This window comes from Physeter macrocephalus, chromosome 18, assembly GCF_002837175.3.
Source record: "Physeter macrocephalus isolate SW-GA chromosome 18, ASM283717v5, whole genome shotgun sequence".
NCBI lineage: Eukaryota > Metazoa > Chordata > Mammalia > Artiodactyla > Physeteridae > Physeter > Physeter macrocephalus.
The window spans coordinates 36,544,631-36,559,863 of NC_041231.1; the positions used below are offsets into that span (position 1 = coordinate 36,544,631).

The 15,233-nt window shown below is 37.9% G+C and overlaps 2 protein-coding genes across 8 annotated transcripts in view; one reads left to right on the plus strand and one right to left on the minus strand.

Annotated features, from left to right (window-relative positions):
• Nucleotides 1-15,233, minus strand: part of APPL1 (adaptor protein, phosphotyrosine interacting with PH domain and leucine zipper 1) — a 51,275-nt gene that overhangs the window by 339 nt on the left and 35,703 nt on the right. The gene's annotated exons all lie outside the window — the stretch shown is intronic.
• The window catches only part of ASB14 (ankyrin repeat and SOCS box containing 14), a 20,806-nt gene continuing 5,991 nt past the window's right edge, over nucleotides 419-15,233 (plus strand). Inside the window, exons 1-9 of one of the 7 annotated variants that reach the window (XM_055079494.1) lie at nucleotides 419-910; nucleotides 1,508-1,649; nucleotides 4,727-4,771; nucleotides 5,231-5,364; nucleotides 5,462-5,620; nucleotides 7,837-8,082; nucleotides 11,338-11,509; nucleotides 11,979-12,522; nucleotides 14,188-14,341. In XM_055079494.1, coding sequence (XP_054935469.1) covers nucleotides 817-910; nucleotides 1,508-1,649; nucleotides 4,727-4,771; nucleotides 5,231-5,364; nucleotides 5,462-5,620; nucleotides 7,837-8,082; nucleotides 11,338-11,509; nucleotides 11,979-12,522; nucleotides 14,188-14,341 — 1,690 coding nt within the window. In that variant the 5' untranslated portion in view covers nucleotides 419-816. Of the gene's footprint in view, nucleotides 925-1,507; nucleotides 1,650-3,339; nucleotides 5,007-5,230; nucleotides 5,365-5,461; nucleotides 5,621-7,836; nucleotides 8,083-11,337; nucleotides 11,510-11,978; nucleotides 12,523-14,187; nucleotides 14,342-15,233 lie in introns of those variants that run through there. The other 6 variants (XM_055079495.1, XM_028478741.1, XM_028478742.1 and 3 more) reach the window with 6 other exon arrangements.

Here is a 15,233-nt window from a genome sequence, read left to right on the forward strand (position 1 = left end):
AAGGAAAATGTTGAAACAATTTCAGAATGAAACCCCTTCCTTCATACTTTTAAAATGTTAGTTCCATTTCTCACAGTACCCCTGTGACAAGGAAAGGAAACGCAAAGCAGTGAATTGACATGCAAAGGCAGTTAGACGACTGGAAGGAAATCCTACACACTTGAGGTGGTATCATGCTTCTTGGCATGTGCTTCATATTTAATTGGAAATGCCAAGTGGGCTCTTTGTTATTTTTAGTAGTTATTATTCTTATTATTTAGTATGCACTTATCGTATTAGTGTATATTAACAATTTTTAAACATTTCAGCAAAACAAAATTATAGTCAAAATTTTATTTTCTTGTTTTTATTATCTTATTTTATTATCCTTTATTCCTTCCTTAGGATTCCCTGGACATTTTACACCACAGCCCTGTAATCCAAAGAAAATGTAGGTGCAGCATCCCAGTGAATCAGGACCATTGGGACAGTCACTTTTGATAATTCAGTCAGTGCAAAATGTTTGGCCTCTCTTAAGTAGAAAATTGATTCTGGTTTGTAGTGTCTATGTGCATGAGCCCTAAGAGAATGAATTCACTTCACATGGCCAACCCCCTGCAAAAGCATTTTATTCCAGGAATAGAATGTTTAATGTTTTAAATTTAATGAATACAGCAGTGAAAAAAAGAGATCATGTTTTCAAACAGAGCTAAACCACATATAAAAAACAGGGAGAAAAAACAACAACAACAACAACAAAAAAAAAAAACGGAGAATGTGCCAGACTGTCTTATGATCAAGTATTTATAGTAAAGCTATTAATGGAATGGTCACTACATGGGAGTGGAGATCCTAAATATAAATGAAAATTCTGATGTGCTAATCCTTAACAGTGAAAACTTCAGTGCTGTCCTAAAGGATATAATAAAAGGTAAAAAGTCTTTGGTATGTGATCAAACCTATTCTATGCTAAAACTGAAATGTTCTTTTAAAACCATTGAGATGTTGCCTAGTAAAATATATCGGGGGTTTTTTCCCACTATTCCTGTTATATGTTATGAGAATACATTTATTCCTGTAACATGTTTATTTTTAGTATTTACTAACTAAATAAAATATTATTTTCAGCATAATACTCCCTGCGTGTAGGAAAGATATTCTTTGGAGTGAGAGCTACAACTAATGAGAAAAACTCATAAGCCAAGTTTAAAACAGATTGATATGAACATTTTCATAGTTACAATGGCACTGACCTAAGTTTTATATGAAAGGTTGTGTTTCCTGAATAAGCTTTAAGTAGATGGCTGCTCATGGAAAACTTCTAATTTATGTTGAATCTGTGGCAGTTCAGAAAACTGTTTGGGATTTTCAAAAAATTTTTAAATGAATATTTTGTGTTCTAAATTTTGTACTTTTTCATTTATCAATCCTATTAATTTTTTAGTTTTCTGAATTTCATTTATAATTTTAATCAGTTGATAATCTTTCACAACTGGAAAAATATTTTTAATTCATTTTGACTTTAAAGTAAATCTGTCTGCATTTCACATGGATAATTACACCAGTGATGAAGACATAGACGATGAGTTTGACACCCAGCTCATCATTCAACAGAGTTTACAGGATATTCACAAGCCGGAAACTACACAGCAGTCACCTGAAGATGAGAGGTAATGGTATCTCACTGGCAATGTAGTACAAGTATTCAACAGTTGAGCCTTGTCATAAGCACGATGCTAGTGTTGTGACAAAAACAGAAGAGAGGGTCAGAATCCAAGGAGCTGAATATCTATGAGACTTGATGTGTGACCAGACAGGAGAAATTTGGAAATAATTCAGAATTTAATCAGGCAGTAAAAAAAATAATAGCCAGGACATGGAAGCAACCTAAATGTCCCTCAACAGAGGAGTGGATAAAGAAGATGTGGCACATATATATGATGGAATATTACTCAGCCATAAAAAGGAACGAAATTGGGTCATTTGTAGAGACATGGATGGACCTAGAGACTGTCACACAGAGTGAAGTAAGTCAGAAAGAGAAAAGCAAGTATCGTATATTAACGCATGTATATGGAATCTAGAAAAATGGTATCAATGACCTTATGTGCAAAGCAGAAATACAGACATAGACATAGAGAACAAATGTATGGATACCAAAGGGGAAAGGGGTGGGGAGGGAGGAATTGGGAGACTGGGATTGACACATTGATATTATTGATACTATGTATAAAATAGACAACTGATAGGAACATACTTTATAGCACAGGGAACTCTACCTAATGCACTGTGGTAACCTAAATGGGAGGGAAGTCCAAAAGGGAGGGGATATCTGTATGTATATGGCTGATTCATTTTGTAGCGCAGTGGAGGCTAACATAACATTGTAAAGCAACCATACTCCAATAAAAATTAATTTAAAAAAAGAAAAAATAGTTGGAGGAGGTTACTAGCAAATATGGGTGAGGAGAGGCAGATGAGAAATCAGAAAGAAGAAATACATGAGGATATGTAAGACAAGAGAACACTAATGCATCTTGTCTTTGGGGAGCTAAGGAAATGCATAAATCCAACCAAGACACAGAAACCTTAGTAGGGTAAAGTCTTTAATCTACTCAAATCAAAAGGAGTAATTATGTAAACTTAAACCCAGAAGAGACTCACCCCTTCTGAAGGGTGTGAACTCAGAGTTCTGGTATGACAACACTAGAAAAGGACCCCATGGATCCCTCAGTGGAGTAAGAGAATTGCCCTGGATATGGGCTGTCTGCGGCCAAGCACAGCTAGTCAAATGCTCTCTGGGTGATCAGCAACTTCAAGCCCCTGAGTAGTTACAATTATTTTTCAGGGGTATTAAACCCATTTGCTTGGGATGGTGACCTCTATTTGCCTGATGGAGGTAAAATGGGATAAATATGTTTTAACCCCAAGAGATTTTGTAATTAAATGCAGAGATGTTGGAGTATATCAAACCTACAGTATTTTTTTTTTTAAGTAACATACTCATGGAGTGATCACTGTGTGCCACACTATTCTGAGCATTTCATAAATATGTACTAACTCATTTAAATTCTAATTCTCGTTACCTCTCTATGTGGTAGGTACTATTATTTTCCCCATTTAGAGATGAGGCGACTGAGGCATAGCATAGAGATATTAAATGACTTACCCAAGGTCACGGAGCTAGTAAGTAAAGAGCCAGGCAGCCTGGCTTCAGAGTCTGCATTCTTTACTACACTATTCTTACACTTTTATGTTAAATTTAGGAATAATCTTTAAATAATCTTTAAATAGTTAAAAGCTTTGTAAAGAAATTGGATTTTTCATTGGGTTAACTGTTGTATTAACCTTGTGATTAAACCTTGTGATTAACTTTGAAGTCATGATTTTAGGTTGAAAGGCATAAGAGATTTTGATTAAGAGTACTGAAATGTTTCAAAGAAATTAAAATTGACTACAGTTATAAATTTCAGTCATTAGACTTGCAAGAATTGTATGACACTTAGCAAGGCTTGCTGATTTGATCAGGCACTTGAAGGAATTAGGAAAATAGAATATACTTGAGACAGGAGCAATAAAGCCCCCCCTCACCAAAAGATGTCCAAGTCATAATCCCCAGAACCTGTGGATATGTAACCTTACATGGCAATGGAGAATTAAGGCTGCAGATGGAATTAAGGTTGCTAATCAGTTGACTTTAAGATAGGGAGATTGACTAAATTTTAAGGAGGACAGATTGTCTAAGGGGATTTATTTTTTTCAAGCTGGGTTCATTGAATAATCAAAGAAAAAGGGAAGGTGACAATCCTTATTTACTAGATTTTAAAATAATATAAGATTTATAAGTTCAGCTTTAAAACTTTAAATATTTTAATAAAAATATCACTTTAAAAAACTGCTAATTGTGTTTTTTTTTTTTTTTTTTTTTGGTATGCGGGCCTCCCTCTGTTGTGGCCTCTCCCGTTGCGGAGCACAGGCTCCGGACGCGCAGGCTCAGCGGCCATGGCTCACGGGCCCAGCCGCTCCGCGGCATGTGGGATCCTCCCAGACCGGGGCGCGAACCCGGTTCCCCTGCATCGGCAGGCGGACGCGCAACCACTGCGCCACCAGGGAAGCCCTAATTGTGTTTTTTGAATACAGATTCTGATCATGAATATTTTTTAAAACTTACACCATGATTATTTACTATGTTTTTAAATAATAATTTTTGCTGGAATCATTGACATTATAGAGTGGCCATTTAAATTTTACCATGTGACAATGTGACATTTCAGTCCTAGGCATGTTTGATTCAGTTCAGCAGACATTGATTGAAGGCTAACTGTGATCCAGGCTCTCACAGTTCTTGCCCTAAAGAAGCTGACAAGGGAAGACACATGGGAGGGGAGTTTCCCTGGAACACATTAAGGGCCATGCTACGTTTTCTTTTTCTTTTTCTTTTTTTTTCTGAATATATATACATATATCTTTTATTTATTTTTTGAAACATCTTTATTGGAGTATAATTGCTTTACAATGGTGTGTTAGTTTCTGCTTTATAACAAAGTGAATCAGCTATGCATATACATATTTCCCCATATCTCCTCCCTCTTGCGTTTTGAAGTATTTCTATTATGCCTCAGTCATTGCCTCATATGAGTTCATTCCTGGTTAACTACTATTGCCTTTACCCTTTCCTTTTGTTTTATCAAATGCCTTAGTTTTTTCCTCAGTTTTGGAATTACATTCATATGTTTTTTCTCTGCAGCTTTTTGATTGCAGACTGTAAGAGGATAGTTGAAACAATAGAGACAGTTAAGTACTCTTCCTATTCTATCCCCTTCAACTTGTGGTAAGATGTGATGGTGACAACTGGTAGCATTTCCCCTCTAAGTTCAGGAAGCCTAGAAGCAGGATCTCCAAGTGCCGAACACTATGGGGTCAACAGCTAATTGTCAAGAGTCTGATGGGGCCTTTCCTGGGAGAAACTACTTCAGCAAAACTTAGCAAACAGCTCCTGGGCTCCTCGGTGGACAGAGCTGTTTTCTGTATGTAACAAGATGACGGGTATTCACAGGTCCAGGTGGTATGGAATGCTAGATGAAAGGCCTTACTGCTTGTTTGTCCTATGCCATTTAAATTTGTCTTTCATTAAAGGTAGTGCTAGAATACTGTTGTCTCATGCACTAACCTTGATGATGGAATTCAGAAGCAGTATGGGCTGCCTTGTATATGTGCCAAATGTGAATATGTTCTCATTTGACTTGTTAATAGGTAAGGAAGATGTATTGTCAGGGTTGACCAAGTACCATTCTGCTTTTGATGAAGCAGATGAGATGGGCTGGCTTCCTCTCCATAAGGCTGCAGTGCAATTAAATAAGAACATTTTGGAAATAACCCTGAAAGGTAAACTCCCTTTATAACTCTTATTGATGCTTCTGAGAAATAAATTTAAAATTTATTTCTGTATCTTAATCTGTGTGGTCTAATGGATTTTTTTCAGCTTCAAAACCCAGTGTGTGGGAGCAAACCACCCACAATGGTGAAACACCACTTTTTTTGGCTGTCAGCAATTGCCTCTTAGAAAATGTCCGTTTTCTTCTTCTCAATGGCTGCAATCCAAATGCCAAGAATGTTGAAGGCAATTCTCCTCTTCTTACAGGTAAGTTAACATGTTAGCTCTGGAGAACAGTCTGTGGCTGAGTGTCCTCCAGGCCCACAGGTTTCAAAGGCAGTTTCTTGTGCATAGTTGCAGCACTGTCACTCTGGTGCCAAATAACCACACGTGGGTACCTGACCCTCAAGAAGCTTTATATAGGCTGGCCTGTGAGGTGGCCTGAGGCAAAGTCTCTACCCAGTTATGAGCTGATCATTTTACATGGTACCTCAGTTGAACGAGTTAATTCTGGTATAAGAAATATAGGAGAGGAGCAGAGTAGGAAGAAACAGCCAATGGTTGGGTAAAGATGGCAGATTAAATATGAATGACTAATTTTGCTGCCTCCTGAGTCTTCAGGAGGATTACAGTTCATCAAATGTTTTAAAGGGTTAAGATACAAAGAATGGGAAGAATGGGAGAGGAGACAACAATAACATGATTTTTAAAAATCAGAAGAGCAGATGGATGAGTAGTAAGTGTCAAGAAAGCCAAATTTTAAATTGGAGTGGGGAAAGCCAAAAACCAGCAGTTATATCAAAAGGCCTGGAAATTGTTGGCTGTAGTTACCTCATGGAACAGGGATGAAAGACGGGCAGCTAAAATAGAAAAATTGGTTGAAAACTATTGAGAAACAAGTAGTCAGGTATCTAGATCACTTCTCTCAATCCACCCTGCTGGGTCAGACTCTTCCCCCACCCAGCAGGATTTTGGAAGTTTTTTCTCTGAATAGTGTGAGCAAAGGCTCTCTGGACTGGGGGTTATTTGGCAAGGGCAAGAGTACTGGATTGAAAACACTGGAGGAATTAAGCACATAGGTTCAGATCTCCCAGTTCTTCACCAAACTCTCGAAAGCCGGCAGCTAGAACTTCACCCTCCAAGAGGAGGCTTCTTTGGAGAATCTGATCAGCTCAAAGAGAAAGAACTAAAAATACTAAAACTGGAGGTTCCCCAACAAATAGCCCAGGCATATTAACCTACAGTTAAGACCACAGTCAATGTTTAGAATTCCCAGGCAGAATTTTAGTCCCCAACTCTTAATCATGAGCAGACATCCAAGGACTATCTGAGGAAAGTCTTCAACAAACAAAGATAAGCAACTTGGAGGAAACAGATTATTTAGGGAAAAATAAAATGTAGGGGGAAATTATCATTAATTTCCTCAGAGAAATCAATGAAAATTAATGAAATAGCAGGACACTACTAAAAAAAATATGAAGAACAAAACAAAAAACACTCTTGAAAATTAAAAATATGATGGCAGAAATTTAAAAAAACTCAAATGTGAGGAGATAAAGTTAGGAAAGCTTCCAGAAGAAGAAGATAAGAAATGAAAAATCGGAAAGAAGAATAACTAAGAGAACTAGGATGATAACTGAAGAGGAGCAACATGTGAGTAATAGGAATGGTAGAAAGAGAACAGACAAAATAGAGGCAATATACTGTCAATGAGACAAGTCAAGAAAATTATTTCCTAAAACAAAGGACATGTTTCATCTTTCCAGAATGAAAGAGCACACAAAGTGCCAGCTCAATGAATTAAGAAAGACCCAACACTCTTGGCGCTCTATATTTCTAGTCTTAGTGCAATTATAGCCCTTTATATGGCACATTATAAATGGTTGTGAGCAGAATTCATACTGATTCAGTGTCTAACACCTAGTAAGATTCCCCAAACACAGCTGTTGCCAAGAATTAGCAAATGGATAGGGAGATGGATAAATTAAGGTGCTCTAGAATCTTGAAGGACTAAAGATTATCATCCAATGCAAATTAACAGCATAAATGCAGAAATGCCAGAGAATATTGGTTAACAAAATGTGAGGTTAAAAATAATTTCCTAATTATTGCTGTTTTTGTTTTTCTTCATGTAAAGCAGCTACAAACATTTCTAGGACTGTACTAGGTACTTAAGTTCCCATTTTCTTGAGAACATAAAGATGATAAATGAAAACTTTGTTTTTCAGCCACATAAGCAGCCAACAGACAATGAATAATTGGCCATGGTTTCCAGAAAAGCAAATAGCCTATTGATGTAAAACACTATTAATATTATTTGATATATGCCTCATTTTACAATCCGTTTCCTAAACACCAAATGCTCGTACATGGGGGATAGGTAGGAAGAACTCCTTAAGAAGCCTGAGGGAAACTAGCTGATCTGATACTCTGGCCTTAATTTCCGGTTGAACATGATGCCTCCCTCACTTCTAATCTCCCAGCTGTTCTACAGGACACCTACAATATGGCCGCCTTGCTGATCAGCCATGGAGCAGATGTCAATCTGCGGTGTGCCAACGAGAGGACAGCTCTCCACGAAGCAGCCAGACTGGGCAGATGGGACACAGTGAAGCTCCTGCTGGCTTCTGGGGCACACCCTGACCCAAAGAGCTCCTACGGATTCACTCCTCTTGCCCTTGCTGCCCAAAGTGGACACACTAAAATCATGGAACTATTACTGCAGAAAGGCAAGATTTTTCCTATACAGTCAGCACACTACTAAAGGATAACATGACCTAAGCATTCTCCTCTTTATGGAGAGCTTCAGTGTAATAGAAGTTAACATTTTATTTAAGCCCAATTTAATATTTTATTGAAGTGTGTGTTAATATTAGCTATTGAAAGAGCCTAAAATAGGGATTGAATATTTCTTATTTGCTGTGAAGCAGTTTCCCTAAAATTACTAGGATGCAGGTTACTCTTTTACTTAATGTACCCTGACCATGTTAAGAGGATGGTTGTTTTTTGTTTAATTTTTTGTGTGGTGTTGTTCTTTTCTAGATTCATAGAATGAAATACTCCACAACATCCCCTTCACATTGTCTCTGCTTAAGCTAAGTTATGAGGCAGTCCAACCTGTTACCAGATGAATTAAGTTGTTAGGAAATTCTTCCTGATTTCTTCTCTTTGGGTCCCAGTTCTCCCCTCTAGTAATAAACAAAACTCTGAGAGAAGGGGAAGGCAATTTATATGTATTGAGTACTTTCTAAGCACCAGGTATTAAGCTACTTATTTTACCTCAAATAATCTTCTACAAACCCTGTGAGGTAGGCATTATCCTCATTTTACCCTTGAGGAAGTGAGGTTCAGGGATGGTACCAGTTGTAGAACTTCCCTTCAAACACGCCCTTCCCTGCCACCCGTGCTATAGCTGTGGCCATCTTAGATCCTGGTTTAACTGGCAGAGATCCTGGCTCAGAGAACTGTCTTTGAGGAGACCTCATTGATGACACTGTTAGAAGAAGCAGTGTAATATCTAAAGGTTTTTTTCAAAGAAGCAAATCTTTACCAAGATTTAATAAAGTCTCAGTATTAGAATTATCTTCTTTATTCTCCTCCCCATTTGTATCCAGAAGTCTTATTTCTTTCTCTGGCAATAGACGGTCCTGGTGTCCAATTTTCTAGACTGCAGGGACTCCTACATTTAAGATCAACTTTCTGCTTTTTAGACTTACCTAAATCTTTCCTATCATATAGGGGAGGCTAGTTCCCAATCAATGGCCGTAAGACATTTTAAGTAAGATGTTTTAAATGAGTGATACCAGAGATGTCTAAAGTCATTAGCTGGAATAACAAAGTAAACACTGGATCCTTCATCTACACAAAAAGGGCAACCTTTTGTGTAGATCATTGATTAAAATATAAAGAAACAGGAGAGGCGACAGATTTTAAATCCTTAACCTTTCAAAGAAACCAGTATCAGTTGACCTCAGTGAGGTCAGTGAGGGAGCATTTCCCTTAGGTAAGCCCCTTATACAGTCATTTGCACATAGCTACTAAATAGAAGAGCCAAGCTTTGAACCCACTCTGTCTCATTCTAAATCACATTACTTTACTACCCTGCATTGCTAGAGTGGCAACATGGCATCATAGAAACAGCACCTGGATCTGGCCCACCTGTACATGAACCCCGACTACCTTGCTTACTAGTTGTGCATCTCTGGTGAAGTAATTTAATCTCAATGAAACTCAGTTTCTTCATCTTTAAAATGAAGATATTAGCATCTACTTCCTAGGGTTGTAGTGAAGTTTATAAATTATTACATACATAAAGAAACCAGCACATGGTGAGTACTCATTACATGGGGGCTTATTAGACATTTCTTAATGCATTCTAGGAATGGGGTTCTGGGGGAGCCATTATATTCATTTTTTTAAATTTTCAAAATATTTTAATCTATTTACAAATTTTTCAGTTAGACAAAAATATGCAGGAAGGGGTTATTTAATTGAGAGATGATAATCAGGACATATATATTATGTGTATTAGCAAAAAATGTGAATAAGTTCTTCAGTGAAAGAAAAAACCTGGTGCATGTAATAGATTTCTCATAGTTCTACGCAGAACTTTCACTAAGAGAACACCCACCTAAAATGGATTATTCCTCATCAAATGCTACAGTGAGACTTCTTCTGTAGGAAGCATTTTATGGATTCCTTCCAGAACATAGAGAAGATAATCTGTCTTCTAGGAATTCATTTTCAAGATGGATTATTCAATGAATGGCATCATTTGGGTACCCCATTCTGCACTTGTAAGGAGGGGACATAATTTTCCAAAGACTGAAGTTGCTTTCATCTCTCCTCCCACTGTACAACTCCACTTAAGTCTGGAGTTTTGCATCTAAAACTATATGAGCTTTTAAGACTGAGCTCTGATTCATCATAATCTTTTCCATGAAGAAAGATCTTTCAATTTTCTCCAAGTTAAAAGAGCAATAGAGTGCCATTCCATGAAAAGCATAATGACACCATATAAATTAGGAATAATATATTGAAATAGAATTTGTATGTGGATGATATTGCCAAAATAAAGAACAGAGAAGAACAAATGACTGTGATGAGCCAACATACACCATAAATGGGCTTTGGCTTACTGCTTACACATGCAAGACAGTCAATAAATATTAGAGTCCTTATATTCTGAAGATTATGGAGTCCACACTAAAGTCACTATACCTTTTTTATATGAGTTGTGAAGGTGCCCAGAGTGTCCTCCTCTTCTTTTGTCCATTCAAATGCTACTCTTTCTTCAAAGCCTTTACTAAGAGGCCTTCCACAACTGACCCCAAATTCCTTCCTCCTTCCTTCACCTCCCAGCCCTGCTCAAAACCCCTGCCCTGAGATCTTCAAGAAGACAGCCTGTATCTGTACTCTTATTATCCACACCACTCACACAGCACTTAGCTTACAGGGTACTACAATATACCCTTTTAACTATCAACAGTCCCTATCTTCAACTAAAAACAGCTAGTGTCTCTTAGTATGAACAGTCTCCTAGGAACAAGTTAAAACAGAACAAATACGCTTTTCCACCATAAGATCTTCATTAGATGTCATGGTGACATAGTTCGACAGGATTGTTAGTACCATCTTATAGTGTGTTATGAGGTAAGCGAGCCTTTGTATGCTGGTCTGGAAATAAAACCATCTTCTGTAAATTACTTCACCTGGGATTTTTAAGTTAGAAACAAATAACTTATAAAATTACTCTGAAAGCCAACCTACTTATAACTTAGAGACTGCTTACACCATTTTCTCTCCCCAACTAGTTTGTAAACTGTCTGAGACAGGAGGTACATACTTTATGTCTTTGATTCTTAGTGTTTTGCTAAAGTAGCTACTCAATAGTTGCTTTTCGGTAGTGGTGGTACACTTTTAAGAATACTTAAGCAATACGGTGGAAAAGACTCTTTGCATAACATCACTCTTTCTCCTCCTAGGAGCTAATGCTCTTGGTCAGGCCTCTGATTCTTCTTCCATCTTACTTGAAGCAGCTAGTGGAGGAAATCCAGACTCTGTGACTCTCTTGCTAGAGTATGGAGCTGATGCCAACATCCCTAAGAATTCAGGCCACCTGCCCATTCATGTGGCAGCTGACAGAGGCCACTTGTTGTAAGTTCAACTACATTATTGCAAATAATAGAAATAGTAATAGCTATGGGGTTTTGGAGGGAGGGCAGCTTCTGGGAATTTTATATTCTTCATCTCTGATCCTACAACTCCAACACCCCTTTTAAAGGTGAGAAACTCCTGACCAGCTAGAAAGTGGTAAATTCAGACATCCTCTGTAGACCCTGAAGAGACCTAAAACTATTTTATTTTCAGGCCGTTTGGCAATATGGGGAGCCCCAGGTTTCACTGACTGGGGTAATTCTGAGTTTTATATCTACGCCTTAGTTTCATTTAACTTTACGTGGTATCTGAGTTTTTGGATGCAGGACTATGCTTTTTTTTTGGTTGGGCTGTCTAAATACCAACTGATACTAATACCATCCAGTGCTAATATAAAGCAGTCATATACAGGTCAATGCAGCATCTTAACAAAAACTATTTTTTAATGCACTTTGAAATTCTTTCTCAGAGCTCTAAAGATTTTGGTTCCAGTGACGGATGTTGCTGCCATTAAGCGGAGTGGCATCAGTCCAGTTCACTGTGCAGCAGCAGGAGCACACCCCAAATGCCTGGAACTTCTCATCCAGGATGGATTTGATGTAAATTTCATGCTAGATCAGAGAATTCGCAAACACTACGATGACCACAGGAAGTCAGCTTTGTATTTTGCTGTATCAAATTGTGACCTCTCTTCAGTTAAGCTGCTTCTGAGTGCTGGAGCTCTGCCTAATCAAGATCCAGTTAACTGCCTCCAGATAGCCCTACGGATGGGCAACTATGAGCTGATAAGCCTGCTGCTACGGCACGGGGCCAACGTTAATTACTTCTGCAAAGTCAACCCTTTACATTTCCCATCAGCACTTCAATACGCGCTAAAAGATGAAGTCATGCTCAGGATGCTGTTGAATTATGGGTATGACACAGAGCGATGCTTTGATTGTCCTCATGGAGACAAAGTTCATCCTTTCTATAGTTTTGAAGGCTGGACATCTACAGTTATCAAAGATACTATGGTAAGTGCACAGTATCGGCTGTGTCACCCTATGTAGTCATTATCCGTGGCCCTGAACTACAGCAAAAGATAAAACTCCATCCCCTCCAGAAGCTCATGGAGGGAAAGATTTTAATATGATAAATATATGATAAGATTTTAATATGATAAAATAAATGATAGTAGAAAGATGTAAAAGGTATAGAAACAGTTTAGAGGAGAAAGTGATTTAACTCTATAGTTAGGGAGTTTCACAAACGAAGCAACATCTGAACAAGGCTGTGAAAAATAAATGCAGCCTTATATACCAGTTATGCTTTTTCTTTGAAGAAGTGAGTTATCTAGCTTAAATGTTTCTGGGTTCCTGATACTTGTACCCCTAGGTTTTTGGCTCTAACATTTGATGAATGGTTTTCTTTGGTCATTTTGATGAGAAAAGGATCACAATAAATATAGTTGACCACTCTCTTCTTCTTGAGACACTTTTCTTAGCTGCCATCACACCACAGTCTCCTATTTTCCCCGTCCTTAATTAGTCACTTCTATTTTCCCCAACTTGAGCTCCTCCCCCGATTTTTCAAATAGCTGCCACCCTTCAGGTCTCATTTCAAGTGTTACGTCCTCAAAGAGGCCCTTCCTTATGCATCTTACCTAAGGTAGCTCTGTTCCCTAATCATTCTCTTTAATGCTTTTCATTTCTTTTATAGTACTTATTGGTTTCTGAAATTCTTAATATTTTACTGATTATGTATCTCCCCCACAAATACATGAATGTAAGCTCTTGTTCACCACTTTCCTCAGCTTACAGATCTGTACTTAGCACACAATAGATGCACTGTAGATACTTGAATTCATATTATTAAAATCTGAAAATATAAATAAAATGGAGTAAGAACTTTGAGTCAATTCTGAAAAGGAAAATATTTTAATATTGTATATTACTTTTAGGTTATGATTAATGTAGGACTTAGTATTTAAGCAATATGTCATCTTGTATTATTTCCTGACTTTTCATATAGTATTATTTGCCTTTTTACATGGGCATCTTGTGTAAGGACATGTAAATTACTTAAAGGCAGAAACTATCATACGTTTCACGTGTCAGAGTGGGAATAGGTTATGAATGATAGAAAACCCCAAATAAGAGAGGCTCTAATAAGATGGCTTACTCCCCTCTCCTATAAAGGCGAGAGTGAATAGCCTTCTAATTGGACAGTTCCATGATTCACAGGAGAAACTCACATCCACATTCCAACCAGCAGGAAGGCAGGCAGGAGGAAGCAGCACACATCTTGCTCTTCTTTTAACAGCATTCTGGAAGTTGCTCACACTTCCATTGACATCTCATTGGCTAGAACTTAGTCAGATGGCCACATCTAGATGCAAGTGAAGCTGGAAAGGTAATCTTTACTCCAGACAGCCATGTGGGCAACCAAAGGGGATAAAAGATATTATGTAACAGTCTGTTTTAAACCCTCATGTCTTATAAAGTTTGGAAGACTTGGTAGTAAATATTTTTCCAAATGTTAGAGCTAAGAAATATTTTCTTGTTCAACACCTTAGTTTATAAATGAGGAACCTCAAACCTTGGTTCTTGACTCCGAGTTTAGTGTTCTTTTGATTACTGTGTTAAACCACAGATACTTAGTTTTCCATTTACTTTCATAGTTCTGATTTTCTTCCTCAGTTCTGCGAAGTAATAACTTTGTCATGGCTGCAACATCTCTCTGGAAAGGTTGTTCGAGTGATGCTTGATTATGTTGATCAAGTTAGGATCTGTTCAAAGTTGAAAGCTGTGCTCCAGAAACAGAGGCTCTGGTCAGAAATCCATTTTATCTTGAGTGAGTATCTTTCTTTCTTGATGATTCTTACTAAAAAATACTAACTGAACTCTTATTTCTTTTGTAGAACATTGTTCTCTTCAGTTAAAAGCTTGACCTAAAGAAACCAAGAAAAATACTATTCCTATCTAAAAAATGTTACCGTTTATAACTACACTTAATTTGTACTTACTACCATTTCCCAATAGATAAAATCTGTTAGGTAATTATTTATTATATAGGTAGATAATACTTTTCTTCTGATCCTATGGAACACCATAGACACAGGAATTAAAAACTATGAAATGGCACTAAAAACAGGGATGAGAAAATGCTAAGATCTAAGGCTACGGAGGATATTAAATGACCCTTCAAATCAAATTCTTTCACAGTAGCACATAAGTCAAATTAAGAAGAATTTCTTTCATATAATTTCCCCACAGGTAGTGATCTTTAGTTTTTAGCCTGACCCCAAGGGGCAGGACAGGGGGTTAATACACACAGATGTAGGAGCTTTAGGTCTCACAGGCCAGACCCACAACTGATGCCAGTCTTTGGACTCTAACAAGACATGGCTCTGAAACCACAACTACGAGATCTGCAATGAGAAGTGGAAAGCTATTTCCCAATTAACTTTTCCATTTAGTCACAGCAAATGAAAATCTTGGTGGCTTAAGTATAAAATACATTTGCTAGAGATCACTAAAAAATGAAGCAATTCTGGGCTCCCCTGGTGGTGCAGTGGTTGAGAGTCCGCCTGCCGATGCAAGGGACACGGGTTCGTGCCCCGGTCTGGGAAGATCCCACATGCTGCAGAGCCGGCTGGTCCCGTGAGCCATGGCCGCTGAGCCTGCGCGTCCGGAACCTGTGCTCCGCAGCGGGAGAGGCCACAACAGTGAGAGGCCCGCGTACC